This window comes from Manacus vitellinus, unplaced genomic scaffold (genome assembly GCF_001715985.3).
Source record: "Manacus vitellinus isolate BGI_N305 unplaced genomic scaffold, ASM171598v3 scaffold_2_pilon, whole genome shotgun sequence".
Classification (NCBI taxonomy): domain Eukaryota; kingdom Metazoa; phylum Chordata; class Aves; order Passeriformes; family Pipridae; genus Manacus; species Manacus vitellinus.
Window position 1 is genome coordinate 13,659,599 of NW_021940208.1, and position 17,082 is coordinate 13,676,680.

Consider the following 17,082-nt stretch of genomic DNA (forward strand, 5'->3'; position numbering starts at 1 on the left):
CCTGCAACAGCATAGTCCTCCCACAAACACATACTGCCATGCACTTGAGAGTTACCAGTGTATCTCCACTGGAGTATGGACAACAGAATTAGGGCATCAATGCTCTAGATGGGAATGAAGGGTGTGCAGGAGCTATGTGCACTTTGGATGTAGAGTCCCTACTTGAAAAAGTTTCGCAAGTTCCTACTGAACATCTCACTAGCATTCACATATAGACTCTCACTTCACTGAGAAAGGTTGAAGTGTTTGCCTTTTATTCAGAAAACTTGCTCCATTTCCAGTAATACTTTCCCATGTCCTTGAAACCAGATAGCCTCTAGTCTCAGAACAGCACCATCAGTCAAGCACAAAAAAAGCAGAACAAATCAAAACCAAAAAAGTTCCATGATGTGATATAGCATAAACACATACAGCTAATACATTAGAGAAATAAACATCTACATTAAGTTATGTAAGTTGCTATAAAACTGGCAGTATGCAATTAAAAGATCAGCAAGATTACCAGGTCTGCTAGATGTTTAAAGCAAGCCTACATAGGCTGTATCTATATTCTCATGCTGATTTTAGGCATGACTTTGCACTCAGGATCTAGCTACCTTTCATACAACTTCCTCTACAGCCATCAGTGTGTATGCAAGCATCTCAAACTACCTGGCCAGACTCAAGCAGCACTTGCAAAGCTGTAAAGATGTACCCTATTGCTGTCTCCTCCATATGAACATGGTGTTACAGGGTTCCTCTGCATATGCCTGGTTGAGAAACAAAACACAATCAGTTGCATACTATAACACCTTAAGTAACATGGAATCTTAGATTTTAGAAAAATATTTTAATTGTCAGTTCACAAGTAAAAACTATCACTATTACAAAACATCTTTTAATACTAGAATACCTAGCTTGGAACGAATTTTGTTCTTATTGCTGTTGCATTTAGTTTTCACGGGTCAGCATGAAGGTAAGTGGTGGGCTTCCCACTTGTCAGTCAGCTTGTAAGGGTACTCATAGGAAAGTGTACTTTCCTATTTAATCCTCACGGAATTTTCACATGTTTAGGCTTCCCTGACTTTTTCCAGACATTTACATACTTTACATCTGATACTACACAAAGTCTCACCCAACTGTGTTTCATGTAACAAATTTCATTTGCAGCCTCTAAATAAAACATTCACTCCAAAAAGAGTGAGCATCAGCACTGACACCACCTTAGCTACTTGAAAACCCTATAACTGTGTTCTGACAGCTATCAGATATCAACTCATTCATTTCGTTTTGTTTGGTTTCTTCCTTATTCTCATGGTTGGGTTGCTGTTTTGAATTTCCAGCTTTCTTAGACCTTCTGAGGAAAAACTTTGTCAGTAAGTAACATAATTCAGCCACATTTAACAGAATGCAAATGCTGGACACAGCGATCATGAAAATAGTAAACACTGTCTTTTCAGTAGGTCGAGAGACAAAGCAGTCTACCGTGTTGGGGCAGGGCCAAGCACTGCACTTCATCAAGCGAGGCATTCGGAACCCATCATACATGAAATAAAACGCATACATGAAGACAGCCTCAAAGATCAGTCTGAAAAAGATGCTGCTGGTGTACGTCCACCACAAGGAGCCCTCAATACGAAACCTCTGTCTTCGGATTTCTTCAATGTCCTTGTATTCGCATTTCTGGTCTCCCTTTCTGAACTGCCTTTTCTTCTCGTGCCTCCTGTAGGCCACGTGCATGGCCACCAGCAGCGCAGGTGTGGAGACAAAGATCAGCTGCAGGGCCCAGAGTCTGATGTGAGAGATGGGGAAAAAGTGGTCATAGCACACATTTCTGCAGCCAGGCTGAAGTGTGTTGCAGACAAAGTCATCTTGTTCATCTCCCCAGACTCTCTCTGCAGCCACAACCAGGATCATGATACGGAAGATGAACAGGACTGTGAGCCATATCTTCCCAATACTGGTGGAGTGCTTATTTACACCTCCCAAAATGGTATGCAGAGCTCCCCAATCCATTGTCTTGTTTCAATCCTCTGGCCTAAGACAAGACAAATAAACAAAACTAAGATTAATCAAGACAGGAAACAAATACCATCAAGCACGTAGTTTAAAATAAAAGCAATATCATAATTGTACCATACCCATGTGGTAACATTTTGATGCAGTAGGCTTGCCTACAACTAGTCATAAATAATAATCTAATCACATATCAGCAGGTAATAATTCATTACTTGATTATACACATGGCACCACATTCATTTGACTTCTAGGTGTATTAGTCAATGCCACATTAAGTAGGAAAAGCAGATGGGAACCTTATGAACACCGCCTTAAATCAAAATATACAACTCCTAGCAGCTGGATAACAGTTACAAAATAACAGAAGATATCAGCCAGAAGTAAGGTAGATGTTATGTTAAAAAGTAACGTGTTAGACAGATATAATTCCCATATAGATCAAGGCAGATTGGTCTATCCTTAGCTTAGAGTGTAAATAATGTTCAGATGAGTACATTCCAGCAATAAAGACAGACCTTGAGTAACTCCTGCTGATACTCTGCACCTTCCATGAGGTCTAGATAACCTGCATTCATCAATCTAAAAAATGTGACTGTATTCTTAGTTGAAGCAAATTCCACAATAGCTTGAGGCCATGAAGGTAAAGTCTTGGTCATTATCCATCTTGAGTTGGATGTTTAAAATCAATGCTTAAAAAGATTCATACCAAAATTGCTTTCTCTCCACTAACTACAAAAAGGGCATAGGGTAACTAGACAAAGACTCCTTCATTGTCAATGCCTGTCAGGTTATTTTCTCCCCCCGCCCCCTCTTAACACAGACTGCATTACTCCTAGATTAGCAAAGACATTTCAGAGGCTGGTAGAGTACTAAAATCAACATTTGAAGAGTTCAGACAGGTCAGCAGTAGCTCAGAGACTTTTCAACAGAAGCATATAGATTACAGTGGGTGAGTTTCAAAGTACTATGACTGTAATTCACAGCGACCATTCAGAGGCATTTCATTTCAGCCCACCTCCCCTGCTCTGCATCAGATGGATTTACAGAAAGTTAGTTTGCAAGTACTCAGTATTCAAGAATCAGCCAGGACCCTCAGGAGTGCTCACAGATCTCTTGGCTCTGAAATTCCTCATGAAGGTTTTTATTTCACAGCTTCATTAATTTGTTTGCATCTCAGAGACCATATTTCTTTGGCATTTACAGCACAAGGCACCAATAAGCAAAATCACGTTTTCTAAGTTTCTAGAACAGAGCAGCTACTGGCACAAAAGGCCACCATATCTATCACAAGATGATCGCATTGCGTGAGGAAGAAAATTATGACACTTCTTGCAGTTGTCTTCCATGTCACACTCCCTTCTGAGTAATGTCAAAAGCCTTCCTGGTTTACAGTGAGTTTATATATCATGAGTAGGTCATATACAATTATACAGAGCATCAGTCAAAGTACACAACAGCCCAGAGAAAATGAGGGCACTTAATTGTTACATTAGGTAATGCAACAGTATCTTTTCCTTGAGTTACTGGAATAAAAGTGTGATCTCCCTTCACAAGTTCCATAAACTACATTTTCCTCAGATCCTGCTGGTTGTCCATGTGGCATTATACTCCAGGACATAAAAACTAGTTGTTCTATCTTCTTCTCCCTGCCTGTCAACCACATTCTTACAGTGTGAAAAGGCTGGGAAGTGGAACCTGCATATTCCCTCCTCATAAGCCCTGTTTCTTAGCTTCACCTCTCACCGCACATCCAGTACTGCTCCCCTTTTGTTACAACTTCACATGAATTTGTTTCCTCCTTCCTGTCTCCCTGTGCAGAAGGAGGTTCAAAATACGAGTGCCCCAGTGTGTAGTTAGTTAGCTCAAGAAACTTCTCTACCCCTGTTTGCTCCTGAGGTCACACTGCAGTTCATCTCCTGTGACTCTGTGAAGGTGCATTATAAACCAGGTGACTTAAGTTCAGAAGTTATTCCCAGGACTAGTACGTTTTGCTTGGTTTTTAAACCTGATCCATTTCACTAACCTGCTCTACAGCACAGACCCACAGAGCATCTGAAAAGGCAGCTTTGTTAAAAAAAACAGGCTGCAAATTGTAACGCAGGATGAGCAGTCAGTGGGGAAGAGGGGTTGGCAAAGCTTTAGTGCTGAGGACAATACACACTTTTCATCTGACTTGCTCCATCTCCTTTGAGAGTACATTGTGCTTGTTAAGCCAAAACACTGTGCTTCAATTCTAACAGGCATGTCCTCGTCTGTATCAATGAAGAGAAAGCCACCACACTTTGAAGAAACAGCCTTTTGCCCTGAGTCTCCTAGTGAGATTTCCCCTCCCTTCCAAAGAAAGCCTTTGTCTTTCACCTCTGCCCAAACAGTCGCCCCTTCACCCTTCCCACACACCTTTTCAAATCTTCCAGCTATCTCTTCAGCTCCTCCTGCCACCATCCACTATTCTTCCCGCTGCTTGCCGAGCTAGTCACCAACCTTTGCCCCTTCTTGCTTATGACCTCTCAGGCTTGTTTTGACACTGGTGGAGAGTCATGTGACTTCTGGAAACACTCCAGAGTGCTACAGGCACTGATCAGATACCAGTGAAGTCTCACTATCTGCTCCCTGAAGGGTGGCACAATTATAATTGTAGGGCTGTATTCAGGCAGCCTGAATTCAACCAACAGTGTTTCCTACCAGCTGGCTTTAAACAGTTCTCCTCAATGCAACTTAGAGGATTCCAACAAAAGTAATTCAGAGACTGCCAAAGTGTCCACCTCTCTCCAATAAAAAGACACAGTGATCCAAGCAGAATTTAAGTTAACCAAGTATGGCCCTCCAAACTATTAACCCCTCAGTGCAGATCACTCCAGCTAAACATCCCATCTGGACTATCTGTACTGATGTGATGGCTCATTTACTCCTAACTAACTCAAAAGCTAGGACGTGGATCAAAGGTTATCTTTCTTCCAGGTACTTGTATTATTTTTTACTAGCAAGTAAAATGTTAACTGCCTTGCTGACCAAAGGAGAAGAAAGCAGGAAAATTACATCTCTTTAAGGGGTTGATAACTCTTATTTTTATAGAGCCAGTCCAGATAATATTTCTATGGGAGCAAATCCTGCCAAATGCCTACAGAAATAACAGTATGCAGACAGTCAAGGACTTACTCAGTTGCTGTTCTTAGACGTACAGCACAGTACAAGAATACATTTAAGATATGAAAGCTTAGGTGAATTTTTGGAGAAAAAATGTAAAGTAGGAATGAGGACAGGGATTGGTTATAAAGAAAGAAGCTGGGAAAACAGGAGATACTTGAACTTAGTGAGGTTGAGTAACTAAGCATTTAGAATCCTTTCTAACATGGGAGTATATTAAGTGTTAAATTTTCCTTCAAAAAATTGCAACTGGGCATGAAAATAAAGCCTTTCCAAGCCTCAGCACAGATCCTTGTTCTACTACCAGTGGCACCTTCTGTTTTATTTCAACAACTAGAGGACCACAGAAGTATATGGCTGTTACAGTAGGAGTTAAAAACACCCAAAGAAGATCACCATGCTCCACTGAAAAGTTAAGTTACACGGGAAGTGGTTCTATACAATCACACAACAGTCACATAAGTAGGTGTTTCGTTTGGGGTTTTATTTTGTTGTTAGTTTGGTTTTTTCCAGCTTAATAGCTTAACTATTTCTGTAGTTCTACAGCTTCTGGGCAGTATTTTGAGCTGTGTGCTGCCATGGCTAGACTGCCTTCTACTTTAAAGCTAGCTCCTGTAAGCCTATATTAAACCACAATCACAGCAAGCTGAATACACCCAGTGAAAATCCCTGCAATTCACAAAACAGAGGACAATTATCACTGAGCTCCCATGTTTATGAGTACAGCTAGCTTGTTAACAGACACTTCCCACCCCCACCCCCCTTAAAGACTGTTATACTAGGAAATCATTAGTCAGTGGCTAAATCCACAACTAGAATACAGGGAAAGTAAAAAAACCAACACAAGATACATCTCTTTCACATACACATATGGTGCTGGCTGCTACAGGATATTATCAAGCAAAAAAATTAGTAATTAGCAAGTATTACAATATTTGGTTATGCTGTAGGAATATCCAGGAGTCCCGTTAAAGAAGAGGTCTGCAGAATCCTTATGCATAAATTTAGAGCACAAGTATACTCTTCTCCCCACAGCTACAATTTGGATACCAATTTACTTACTTTACTGGATTTACACAGAAACTTAGTGGGTGTTCAGAATGACTCCACTTCTATCAGAATTTTAGTGCAGAGTGTACCAGGAGTTACCAGTTTGGTGTGACATTCCACCCCTTTCGGCAGCCCCTCCAGATGCTGATAGAAGATCAGCAATCTGCCAAATCAAAAGTCACTTTGTCCCATGTGGGAATGTGTTAACCAAGACAGTCTTTAAGCAAAAAAGCACTGGTCTCAAGTGTCACTTGCCAGCCCCCAAGATGGGGACAAAGATAACTCAGATGCCTAAGAGTGGCAGTTCTAATACAGAATTTTTGCCATAGAAAACATTTAGAATATCTAAACTATCAGAGGCAAAATCATTACCAAATTTATTTTATGACCCAATTTGAAACAAGAAGTATTGCTGCACGCTGAGGTCCAGCACGCATTCAAAAATGCTTCTGAGACAGCATTTCCTTCAGGTCTTGATCTCAACAGTCACACTGGGAGCACTGACTCATACAGGGACTGATAACCAGCATCAAGGTGTCCTAGAGCTGTATATGCTGTTTCATTACCCAGATTTGGATTTCAGTAGTTTTGCAGCAGCATACCTCCACCCTGCCAACCTGGCATCTAGTTTACAGCAAGTACTTAAATGTTAGGGTATAGAATTTGTTATTCTGATTACTGAGTTAGTTTTGGTGCTATCCCACAAGAACAGCAGCATTGCCAAGACCAAAGCAAGGAAGCTTCTAATAAATACAGATTAACATCTTCCAAAGGCGGCATCTTTTTTTTCCATCAAGACAGGCTGGTACACAGGCTACAGCAGCTACTTGTTAACTTGCTCAGACTTCCTAACTAATCTGTCAGTCTGCCCCATGCCTCAGTTTCCCAGACATTAAACTAGCAATAACAATCTCACCATCTCACAGGGCTGTTCTGAAATGCTCCACTACAATTACAAGCTTTACAGGCTCAGTGGACCAAGAAAGATAAGTACCATCTCAAAGCTGGAAGCACAGAGCTTGAATTCAATCATCCAGGATATTTCTGATACCTGGAAAAGAATGCAACTCCCTGCATTGCTGTAGCTTTAATGCAGAGTTCAAAATGCAGACAAAGCTTTGAACTTTGACTTTGGCAACCAAAATCCTTTAATAGGCAGCTTGCAGGTATTCTAATTTTACAGCAGTGTATATAAAAACTTCAAGAAGCATGCAGCTGGAAGGCTCTGAAATATCAACAACTTTACTTCTTTCCTAAAAAGCTGAATAAAGATCAAAAGAGAAGTCTAACAATCACAAAAGCCTGTGCAATTCTCTCTAGTAGCTCTTAAACTTTGTTCTGAACACCTATCTCCAGATCAGAGTGGAAACTGCAGAGCAGAAGAGCTGTGACAGAGGGATTATAGTATATCTGATTTGACACAAGAACAGGCAAAGACTAATCAGGAACAGGAAACCTGACAGTTGCAGGCCTGAACACTGCAAGCATTGTTCTGTCATTCTACTCAAGTTTATGGAAACAGGAGGCATTCTTTGCCCTACTTAAATTCAGTGTGAAACCCAGAGAAACCCAACAGACTAGGACCCAATATGTATGTAGTTAAATGTTATAAAAAAAATTGCATTAGTTAAATATCAACACCATTAAGGGTTCAGTTCTACCCACAATAAGCCCCTGATGACTGTCCCATATTCATGCCCTCACATAAGTTTTAAGCCATTTTCCAAGAATGCTGGGAAATATCCATAGCTATTTCAATAGCCTGCAACTGTAACTGTAACTGTTCCAGAACATCCCTGCACAACATTCATTCCACTGGTACAAAACAGGAAATCAGAAGTGTCAGTCTCACTTGAAGGCATAACAAGACAGCACAAGTCCTATTAGAATTTAGCCCATCTCAGCCATTTTCCCCTGTAAATCTTTCCTTCAAAATGTGCTTAAAGCTTTTTGCTTTGACGAAAACCAAATTCCCATGGACTGTGTCTTCACTGATACAAGTGTCCTATTTCCCAAATTTTAAAGAAAGTTTTAGGGATACTGTACCCTGCTCCCAGTCATCAAAAGACCTTTTTAGTTATGACACTTATGTTGCTTTTTAATTTTTTTAAAGCCTGTTACTTAATTCCTATTTCCTTTCCCCTACACCTAGGCAAAGGTCTACATCCCCTCTACAAATCTGCCCACTCCTGCTTCAAATGTAACATTTCCTATAAAACTGGCAAGCCACTATCTTCTTTCACGCATGCAGAGAACTTGCACCCTTTCAGAAACACTAATTGAATTTATAAACATTAAGATTTTATACTGCAGTGTAGCTTCTCCTCGAGCATGTATTTTGTTATTTCATTCATCAAAAGACTAAAACAACTTTTTCCTTTTTAAAAGTCTATTACAGGAAGAAATGCTGGTAGGAGATAAGGAATAAAATTAGTTTTCAACATTCTTTTATCAACTAATAGGAGATGTGTTTCTCTTTTTCCACATTCCTTCTGTTTTGAGAGCATGTTATCTTGCCTCATATATCATCACTTCAAGCTTTTCCTTACACAAACTGGTGTTTAGCCAGGCAAGAGTCACAGTTCTCCTTTCAGATAACTCATCAGTCATCATTAAGTAACAATTAAAAGCAGTGAGGAACAGAACAAGAAAAAACATCAAAATTAGATTCGACCCATGTTTCTGTTTCATGCAGTCTCTGCTTTCATTGCTTTCATTGGAACTGTTCACAAGAATCACCTTGTAAATGCACCCTCTTTACTCACAGGCAGCAACTGAGTTTATGCAATGACTGTTAGGAAGAACTTGTATATGTATCTCGAAGTGCTGCTATTTGTCCAACTACTGAGATAGCCTGCTTTACCTTTTCCCTTGTACAGTTACATCTTTGCACAAAATAAATGAGGCTGCCAAAATAATCTACCTGGATTGTGCATCAAGGGATGCAAAACACCAACACTGTCAGAGGCCTCAGAGGCCCCAGCTTCAGCATAAGAGAGTCAGGACAGAATCAATTTCTCCAGAGAAATATTTTAATTCACGGGTTTTATTGTTCCATTTTTAAGCTCTGCAATGCGTAGTCCTACCGATTACAAGACTGACAGTTCTGGGGACTGTCTGAAGTCTCCCCAAAACACTGACATACGAAGTAGAGATGTAACCTCATGGCTCTGCAAAACATGTTGGAAAGCCCACTTGGAAAACTACATTGCAATGCCCAGTTGACACAAGGAGGCACCTCCATTTACCAGGCTGAGGTTTGTCCCACCACTGCCTTGTTCTCCAAGCTACATCTAACACAATCACATCCTTCTGCCTACTGCCTTTTCTCTGGGGCTCTTCAAGGTCTGTAGCTGAGAAGCAGGGTTTTCAGGCTGAACAAAGAGAGATATTAGAAATTACATAATTCCTTTAACAAAATCAAGGATAAAAATGTATTTTATTCTCCTCTTGACTCAATGTACAATGTACACATGCACATTGTGGTGATCTCTAAGAGAATCTGGGCCCAAACCCTCATATCATTTCATACAGGTCACAGCCAGTAAAACGCAATAAGTGATTGAAGTCATAAAAACTGGGTTTAAAGGAGCATTCTTAAGAGAAAAGGCCACTTCCTTCTTTCAACCCTGTTCCTGTTCTCTTAAGAATATTTCCAGGCTACATGGTGAAAACTAATGGAGTACAAGACAAAAAAATAATTTCCTCTATTTGGGCGGGGGGGTAGTGTTAATAAAAAGAAAAAAAAAAAAGATAGTTTCTTCAACACAAGGGATTCTGAAAGTAATACCCAATCTAGGAAAGCCCAATGACGGGAAAAACAGTCGTGCCCAGCATGCATAAGAACACACACAGCCATCAGCTACTGCCACGAGCTAGGCAAGCACACATGCCCTTACTCCAGCATATCCCCTGCATTTACTTAAGGGCTTGAGTACTCGTTCTTTGTGCGATCTTATCCAACCCTGATACTCAGAAATACATTTATTTCTGACTCACATCTCTCATTTCCTATTCCCCCTGTAATTCTGAGGAATGTTTCCAGTGTGCGATCAGACACTCACAAGACCTGTCAGTTTTACTGATGCAAGCTGTTTACCTTCCCGCAGCTCTCTTAACATCTGTAGGCGTGTCGCAAATTACCTGTAATTGCAGGAGCCTTGATTTTGCTTGGTGTTTTAGCCGGTCGTAGGTACTTCACATAACGCGCTTACAGACAGCTGTTGGGAGGCGAATAAAAGACATCGTTAGAATTTAAGCGCGTAATTAACAGAAACGTGAGCATTCCCAATTAAAACTGGTCCCGGGGTTCAAGCACTGCCCGTGACGTTTAGGCTCGGGAAGAGTACCCGAGAACTCCCGTGCCAAGGGAGGGTAAATCCTGTCAGGGACGGGGGGGAGCCGCGCACACGCCGCCGCCGCGCCGGCCTCCGCTCCCTCTCCACGGCGGGCAGCGCCACCACAGCTCCCGGCTCCGCTACACCGGTGCCGGCCCCGCTCTGGAGCGCAACAAGTGTGGCGGCAGCTGTACGGGGGGAACCTGTACGCGGACACCTGCCCCGCGGCGCCCCGCCCGCCCCTTCCGCCGCCGGCGGCTGCGCCCGCGCCCGTCCCTCCCGCCCGCCGCGCCCCTCACCTGCCCCGGCGGTACTCACGGCTGCGGGCGCGCATCCCCGGCCCCACCGGGCACCCGGCCACCGCAGGCAGGCGGCTGCGGGGCTCAGCGTGACTCTGTCGGTGCCTGCGGAGCGGCCAGTCCAAGTCTCGCCACCCCGGGCTTTAAGTCCTTCCCTTTCACCTGCCGCCGCTTTTACCCGCCCCTCGCCGCCTTCCGCCCGGCCCTGCTCCTCCGGCTGCCCGCCCGCGGAGGCGGCTGTGGGGAACCCGGGGCGGGGCAGGCCGGGCCGGGCGTCCATCCCCACCGCTGTGCCCCGGGAAGGGGCTTCTACGGCGAGCGGGGTTTTGAGTGTGAGGAGGAAACAGCCAAAATAAAGGGTGGGGCGAACACCCCCTGTCGCTTCCCGGCGCCTAGGGGCTGGTTTGGGCTTGTAGGGGGAGAGCTTGTAGGGAGATCAAGGTGAGAGCAGGTATGTGTTTTTTTTCAGAGGAAGTGCTTATCTATTTAAGATAGCAGTTTCGTGTTTCCATCGTGACAAATCCAGGTATTCAGAAGGGCCTTGGGACAGAAAAAAAAGCAGGTCTTTTCTCCTGGAAATCATTAAAGAACTGCTGGCCAGACACAGAAGGACGAGCCAGTCGTTTCTGGCTTTTTGAGGTTTGTTTTCAAGTACGATTAAAATGCTACAGCAATGCCCTGCAGACTCGCGGGCTTTCACGGAGCTGCGGATATTTGTCGGTGCAAAGACCTATTTTGGAAAGTTTCCTGTTTCTAAGGAATACAGTTGCTGAGGAAACAATTTATCTTAGGTTCAAAAATCCCTGCCCAAAACTGCATTCTCTGTCTTGCACACAGGCACATCAAACTAAATAAACGGTTTGTAAACCTCTGAACTAAATTTCCAAGGAAAATATACAGCACAACTGGAACAACAGGACATTTGCTTAGACTGCAAATGAAAAACGCGTTTGTTTGTGCTTGTTTAGAGTATAAGGGTTCGAATAAATAAAACAATTTCCAGCTAAATTTTACTGCCTTGTATTTCCACTTCCTAGAATACAAATAATTGATTTCGTCTTCAGGAAAAAAACATAGAGATTTCTTCCACAAACAATCTTATAATTGAAAGATAAGAAATCATCATCAGCTGTGGTTTAAATATTAGCCTCTGTGGCGCTCATCTTTCCTCTGCCACCCTTTCTTACCCCTGCACTTAGGTCTGTGGAACCTGTGTGTTAGGACCATAGAAAAATTCATGTTGGAAGAGATCTGAGAAGGTCTCTAAACCAACCTGTTGGTCAAGCTGGATCCGGGACCATTCAACAGTTATACCCCATCCATGGGGAACCCAGCACTTGCAGCAGCTGAAATCAGTTCACTGCAGCAACGGTAGGACCAGGTCCAAGGTATAAGATGTGACGATGACCTAGACAAGTAATAAATACCTGAGGCCTGAGTTTATCTGCATTCACTGACTTCTGAGGGAGTTGTGTGTTCAGATGACATTCAAGGTTCACGTGTATGACGTGCATGAGGAAGAGAGGTGGCTCTGGACCCAGATTCACACCTGCACTTTGCAAAAGGGAAAGCCTATCTTCTAATGGAAGAAAAGCTTTAGACGAGACATCTGGAACTCATGTGTTTTTCCCTCTCCAGTCACCTTCCAACTTGATTCAGTGACCTTGAAAAAGTGAAATGTGTCATTCCAAGGTCAAAGTACTTTAAACATTTTCAGTAAGAGAAGTATTAGGAAAATAAAAGTCAAAATTGTAAGTCATGTGAAGAGCAGCTGAGGGAGCTGGGGGTGTTTAGCCTGAATAAAATGAGTCTCGGGGTGACCTTATTGCTCTCTACAAATACCTGAAAGGAGATTGTAGCAAGGTAGGGGTCGGTCCCTTTTCCTAGGCAACAGCTGACAGGACGAGAGGACCTAGCCTCAAGCTGCACCATTGGAGATTCAGGTTGGGATCAGGAAGAATTTCTTTACTGAAAGGGTGGTTAAACATCGGAACGAGGTGCCCAGGGACGTGTTGCAGTCACTATCCCCGGAAGTGTTCAAGAAAAGGCTGGACGTGACACTTAGTGTTATGGTTTAGTTAACAAGGTGGTGTTCAATCAAAGGTTGGACTCGATGACCTTGGAGGTCTTTTCCAACCTAAATGATTCTTTGATTCTATGAAAAGTTGGTGGAAACAAGACCCTATGGGTCCGACTGAAGGAGGTGAGCCACAGGCAGAGATACAGGATGGATCTCTCTGAGCTGCCTTGTATCAGGTCTTCACTGCACTGCCTTTGGGAGGATGTCACAGTTGGAGGCCAACACCTGGTGTTTCTCCCAAGGCAGAAGCACATAGTTCTGGCAGCAGAGAAGTCTTTAGTGATATTCTGTGTTTCAAAAATTAGATGATATCAAACTAGCTGGAACCACAGTGGGGAGCACCATGTACTCCTCTGCTGGGTAATTTTTTCATCTCTCATGTGTTTAATGCTACTCCTCTGACCTGGTAGCGTCAGCATGCTCTTTGATTATAAATGATGATGCAAGGGATATTAGATAGAAAGAATGAGATGTGTCAGTGATGGAAATTTAAGGAGTAGGAGTCTTAGTTTTAATCACAGTGTTTTCTCTTTATGAGGGTAAAATTAAATATTTAGTAATTGACTACCTAGTAAACAGAACTAAGCTGTACTTATTCCTTTACAGATATTGAATGTTTTGTGTACTATTTACAAGCATATAAAAAGTACTGTTTAATAAACCTGTAAAATAAATAGACATGAATTGATTATTTTTGGATTATGACAGTCCCTTCTCCTGTAATAGCTGCAGCTGTGCACTATAATGCACATGAGTATATTTTGTTTGTTGACATAATTTTAAGCTAAAAAGGGAGAAGAAGGGGACGGATAAACATAGAATCCACCTATAATTGACAGATAAACAAAGAGGAAAATGAAAGTTACAGGGTTCAGATAGATACCTTGCACAATAATGCAGATAGTGAAGAAACATCTTTAAAAATATTTTTTCTTTTGCAAATAAATAGAGATAGTTGTCACAACATGATATTAAGGACCAAGAATAGCTTTAGGTATAAAGCCTAAATTCAGGATAAGGCCAGTCTCTTAGATAGTGCATTTCATCATCTATAGGGTCATAATCACAGGCAAGGCTAACTATCCTGTAGACCATTTAAATCATGAGTACCCATTTGAAAATACTGGCATAGGTCAAGTTTTCCTTTTGAGCACTAATAAACCAGAGTCTGACTAGAACTTTTGATTGAAATGTTAAACTAATTTGCATACACTTGATTAGACTGAAGATTTGTACAAAAGCAAATCCAACTTCTCACTCCTATTATTCAGAAGGGACAAAAGAGGAGAAAAAAACAAACCCCAGGAAGTTTCTTTTCCATTTTTCCATGGCAGACGGCTCTAACACTGTGGTGCAGACTGGAAGCAGGAGGTTTTTCGTCTGGAAAATTTCTGGTTCCTTTCCAAACTTTCACATCTCTAATTAGACTCTTTTTGCCTTCTGACTATTGAGCAGTTCAGAGTGGGAGAAAGAAAATTAAGTCCAGTTCTTCAGTGTAAAACCGTTGTGCTGGTCTCAAAGTGCACACTGTCCTGGGGCACATTTATTAGGGGACAACAAGTGTACATGTGGTATTGTTGATATATACTAAGTCTTGGATCAAGCCCCATCTTTGTTGTATGCTGCTCAGGAAGCTGTTCTTCTTCAGCTTTTATTTTCAGTTTAATTTACTGGTCAACATTCCTGCAGGGATGGTGTTGGCCCTGATTTACGTACTCTGGGCAAATCCCAGAAACTTATCTGGCCAGAAATAACACCTAAAGAGTCATTTCCTTTTCAATATAATTACTTTAATGACAATGTGTAGTATGATAAAGGTCACCCATGTAACGTCACTGTTTATTACCCACTACAGCTCCTCAAGCATTTGTACTGCCTTGAAAAGCACACTACCTTGTTTTCCCACCTGCAAGGACCTTACAGGTGCTCTTAGAGAACAATTGGGATTTCGCTTCCCTCAAGTAGTGGGCAGATGGCTGTCTGCCTTATCTTTTTGGCCTCAGGTTGTCCTCATCAATCAGACCTTCCCTTTTTTACTTTTAGTTAATTGATATGCATGAAATATCCCAAGAGAAACATACCGGGTGCTTTCCTGCTAAGATAACTGGGTGATCTTAGTTATGTTCTCTGCTTGTGGAGATAGAAGGAACAGGAAAGAACAAAAAAACCCCAAAACAAAATAAAAAAATAAATTAAAAAACCCCACCTGAACTCCAAATGATATGGAGAACAAACAAAAGGGGATGAAAACAGTTCCTAGCAGTGCCAGTACATGAACCAACCTGTCTCAGAACAACCCATATAATTTACACTTTTTACCTCAAAATGGACATAGGCAACTGTTTCAGTACACTGCCGTGCTCTTCCAGGATGCCATTGGAAAGCATACCTCTCCTGCATGCTAGTTAGGGTAGACTAAGTCATTGTCAGGCACCCATCAAAGCTTCTCATTTTCTTAAGATGACAGCTCCGGATATCCAGCATCGGCTCGATTTGAAAGGCAGAGCTTTCTTCATCCTTAGGCAGCCCAGTAATTTCTGCAACACTATTGCTAATTTGAAAGCTGACAGTTTCCATCTCCCCACCCCTTTGGTTTATTACAAATATTTCATCAGACCAGCTGTAGTCTACCGTGTCCTTCTTTGCTGTGGGCAAAGGGTGACAAGAAAGGCTGTCAGCAGTGGTGCTCAGTTGCTGTGGTGATGTTTCCCCTGGAGCAGGCAGCTGCATCAAGTCCCCCACTCTGGTGGCACCTAGCCCAGGCTCCCAATGGACCCACAGACGCTTCCAGCTGATTTAATTGGTTCGTTTCTCCCTGGTTTGATGTAATAAGTTCATTGTTCCCCAGTTCAACTTAATTGAGTCATTGTTACCCGATTTAACTGACTGATTGCTGCCTGACTTGATTTAATTAATTACCACTTGACTTGCTGACTAAGCAAGCTCCTTCTGCCAACTGCCAGCATGGCTCATGACTCCTAATCCGTGCTCTCTACCTCTGCCTCTTGCTCTATACTAACCTGCTCTTCTGCTGGGACCTGGTCTCTGATCTCCTCTAGCCACATCCTCTGTCCCCCTGCTGCTTCTCCCTTCTGTTTCTGTAGCTCTTCCCTAACCCGAAGACCTTCTCTCACTCATCTTCTAATCCTCCTTTCTGTTCTCCTCTGCTTTTTCTTGTCTTTAGCCCTCTGACTACCTCCAGGTTTCCTCCCAGAGTTCTCACCACTGTGTCCCACAGTAACCCTCCCTGCTTTGATTCCTCTGAAGCTGCTCCTGAACTCTCCCAAAGGCTTTGAATTTCACTTACTTCATGTGTCCCACATTGCCTTTCCTATAGTGGGATTTTTTTTATCCTATTCTGCCTAACAATCCTGCGCAAGTATCAGCACTTGTCCAGTCCTCTCCTTTTTCCTTCATTTCCACTACTTGCCTGCAGCCATTTTTTTCTTCCTTCAAGGTATCATCCAGAAGCCTTTCCCTCCCCTTGTTGCATGTTAGCTAGCATCCTCTAGACTTTTGGCTCCTTTTAATTCCTTCCCTGCCCCAGATCCATTTGCTTGCTTTGAGATTTCTGCATCCACTGTAAGGATATCTTCTCTGATTGCTCCTTATCTCTTTAGCCTTTTGTTTTCACCTAAGGTGTTCTGATGATGGTTCACATTTCTCACTGACCCTCTACTTTCTGGTTCTTATTTAATTCCCCAGTCTCCCCAGATCTCTTTCATTTATATCTCTCTGTGTTTCTCTGTCTCCGTTCAGCAGAAACATGAGATATAGGTAGATCTTGTCCTCTTTTCTCTGCTGTTCTGCTCCACTGTCCAGCTGATGTCAATCTAGGAGTAGGCACTTCTGTAAGCAGAGAATTACAGTTTTGCAAAGTAGTTTTGTCAAGTTGTAAGTCTGAATTCATGACATGAATTCAGCATGAGCCTAGGCTTCCCCATGGCCACTTCAGTACATACAGGTGAAGTCAGCTCTACCTGTGCTGTCAATCCAGTATGCACAACATTTTGTGTGGGCGGGTATCCCTCCAGGCCTTGCTGGCCATGTTATACTTTCTGTTCAATCTTCACTATTTACCCATTGTTTCTCTTTCATATACTGAAAGAAAGTCCAGGAATGACTGAGTGTCTCTCCAGTGTAATCCCCCATCATTAGGTTGCCAAATGACATT

The 17,082-nt window shown here is 42.4% G+C and overlaps 1 protein-coding gene across 2 annotated transcripts; it reads right to left on the reverse strand.

Moving 5' to 3' along the window:
* Window positions 1–232: 232 nt before the first annotated feature.
* On the reverse strand, window positions 233–10,473 carry LOC103766195 (gap junction beta-6 protein). 2 transcript variants are annotated; one of them, XM_018071541.2, is made up of 2 exons: window positions 10,336–10,473; window positions 233–2,017 (listed from the first exon to the last, which is right to left on the reverse strand). In XM_018071541.2, the coding sequence occupies exon 2, from the start codon at window positions 1,993–1,995 to the stop codon at window positions 1,204–1,206; it is 792 nt and encodes a 263-aa protein (XP_017927030.1). In that variant the 5' UTR covers window positions 1,996–2,017; window positions 10,336–10,473; the 3' UTR covers window positions 233–1,203. The 2 variants fall into 2 exon arrangements, with proteins under 2 accessions (XP_017927030.1, XP_008931462.2); XM_008933214.3 differs by lacking the exon at window positions 10,336–10,473 and adding an exon at window positions 4,396–4,583.
* Window positions 10,474–17,082: the final 6,609 nt, after the last annotated feature.

Bases quoted from the DNA above. Each gene is read 5' to 3' on its own strand.
- LOC103766195 (XM_018071541.2), bottom strand. From the start codon at position 1,995: ATGGATTGGGGAGCTCTGCATACCATTTTGGGAGGTGTAAATAAGCAC.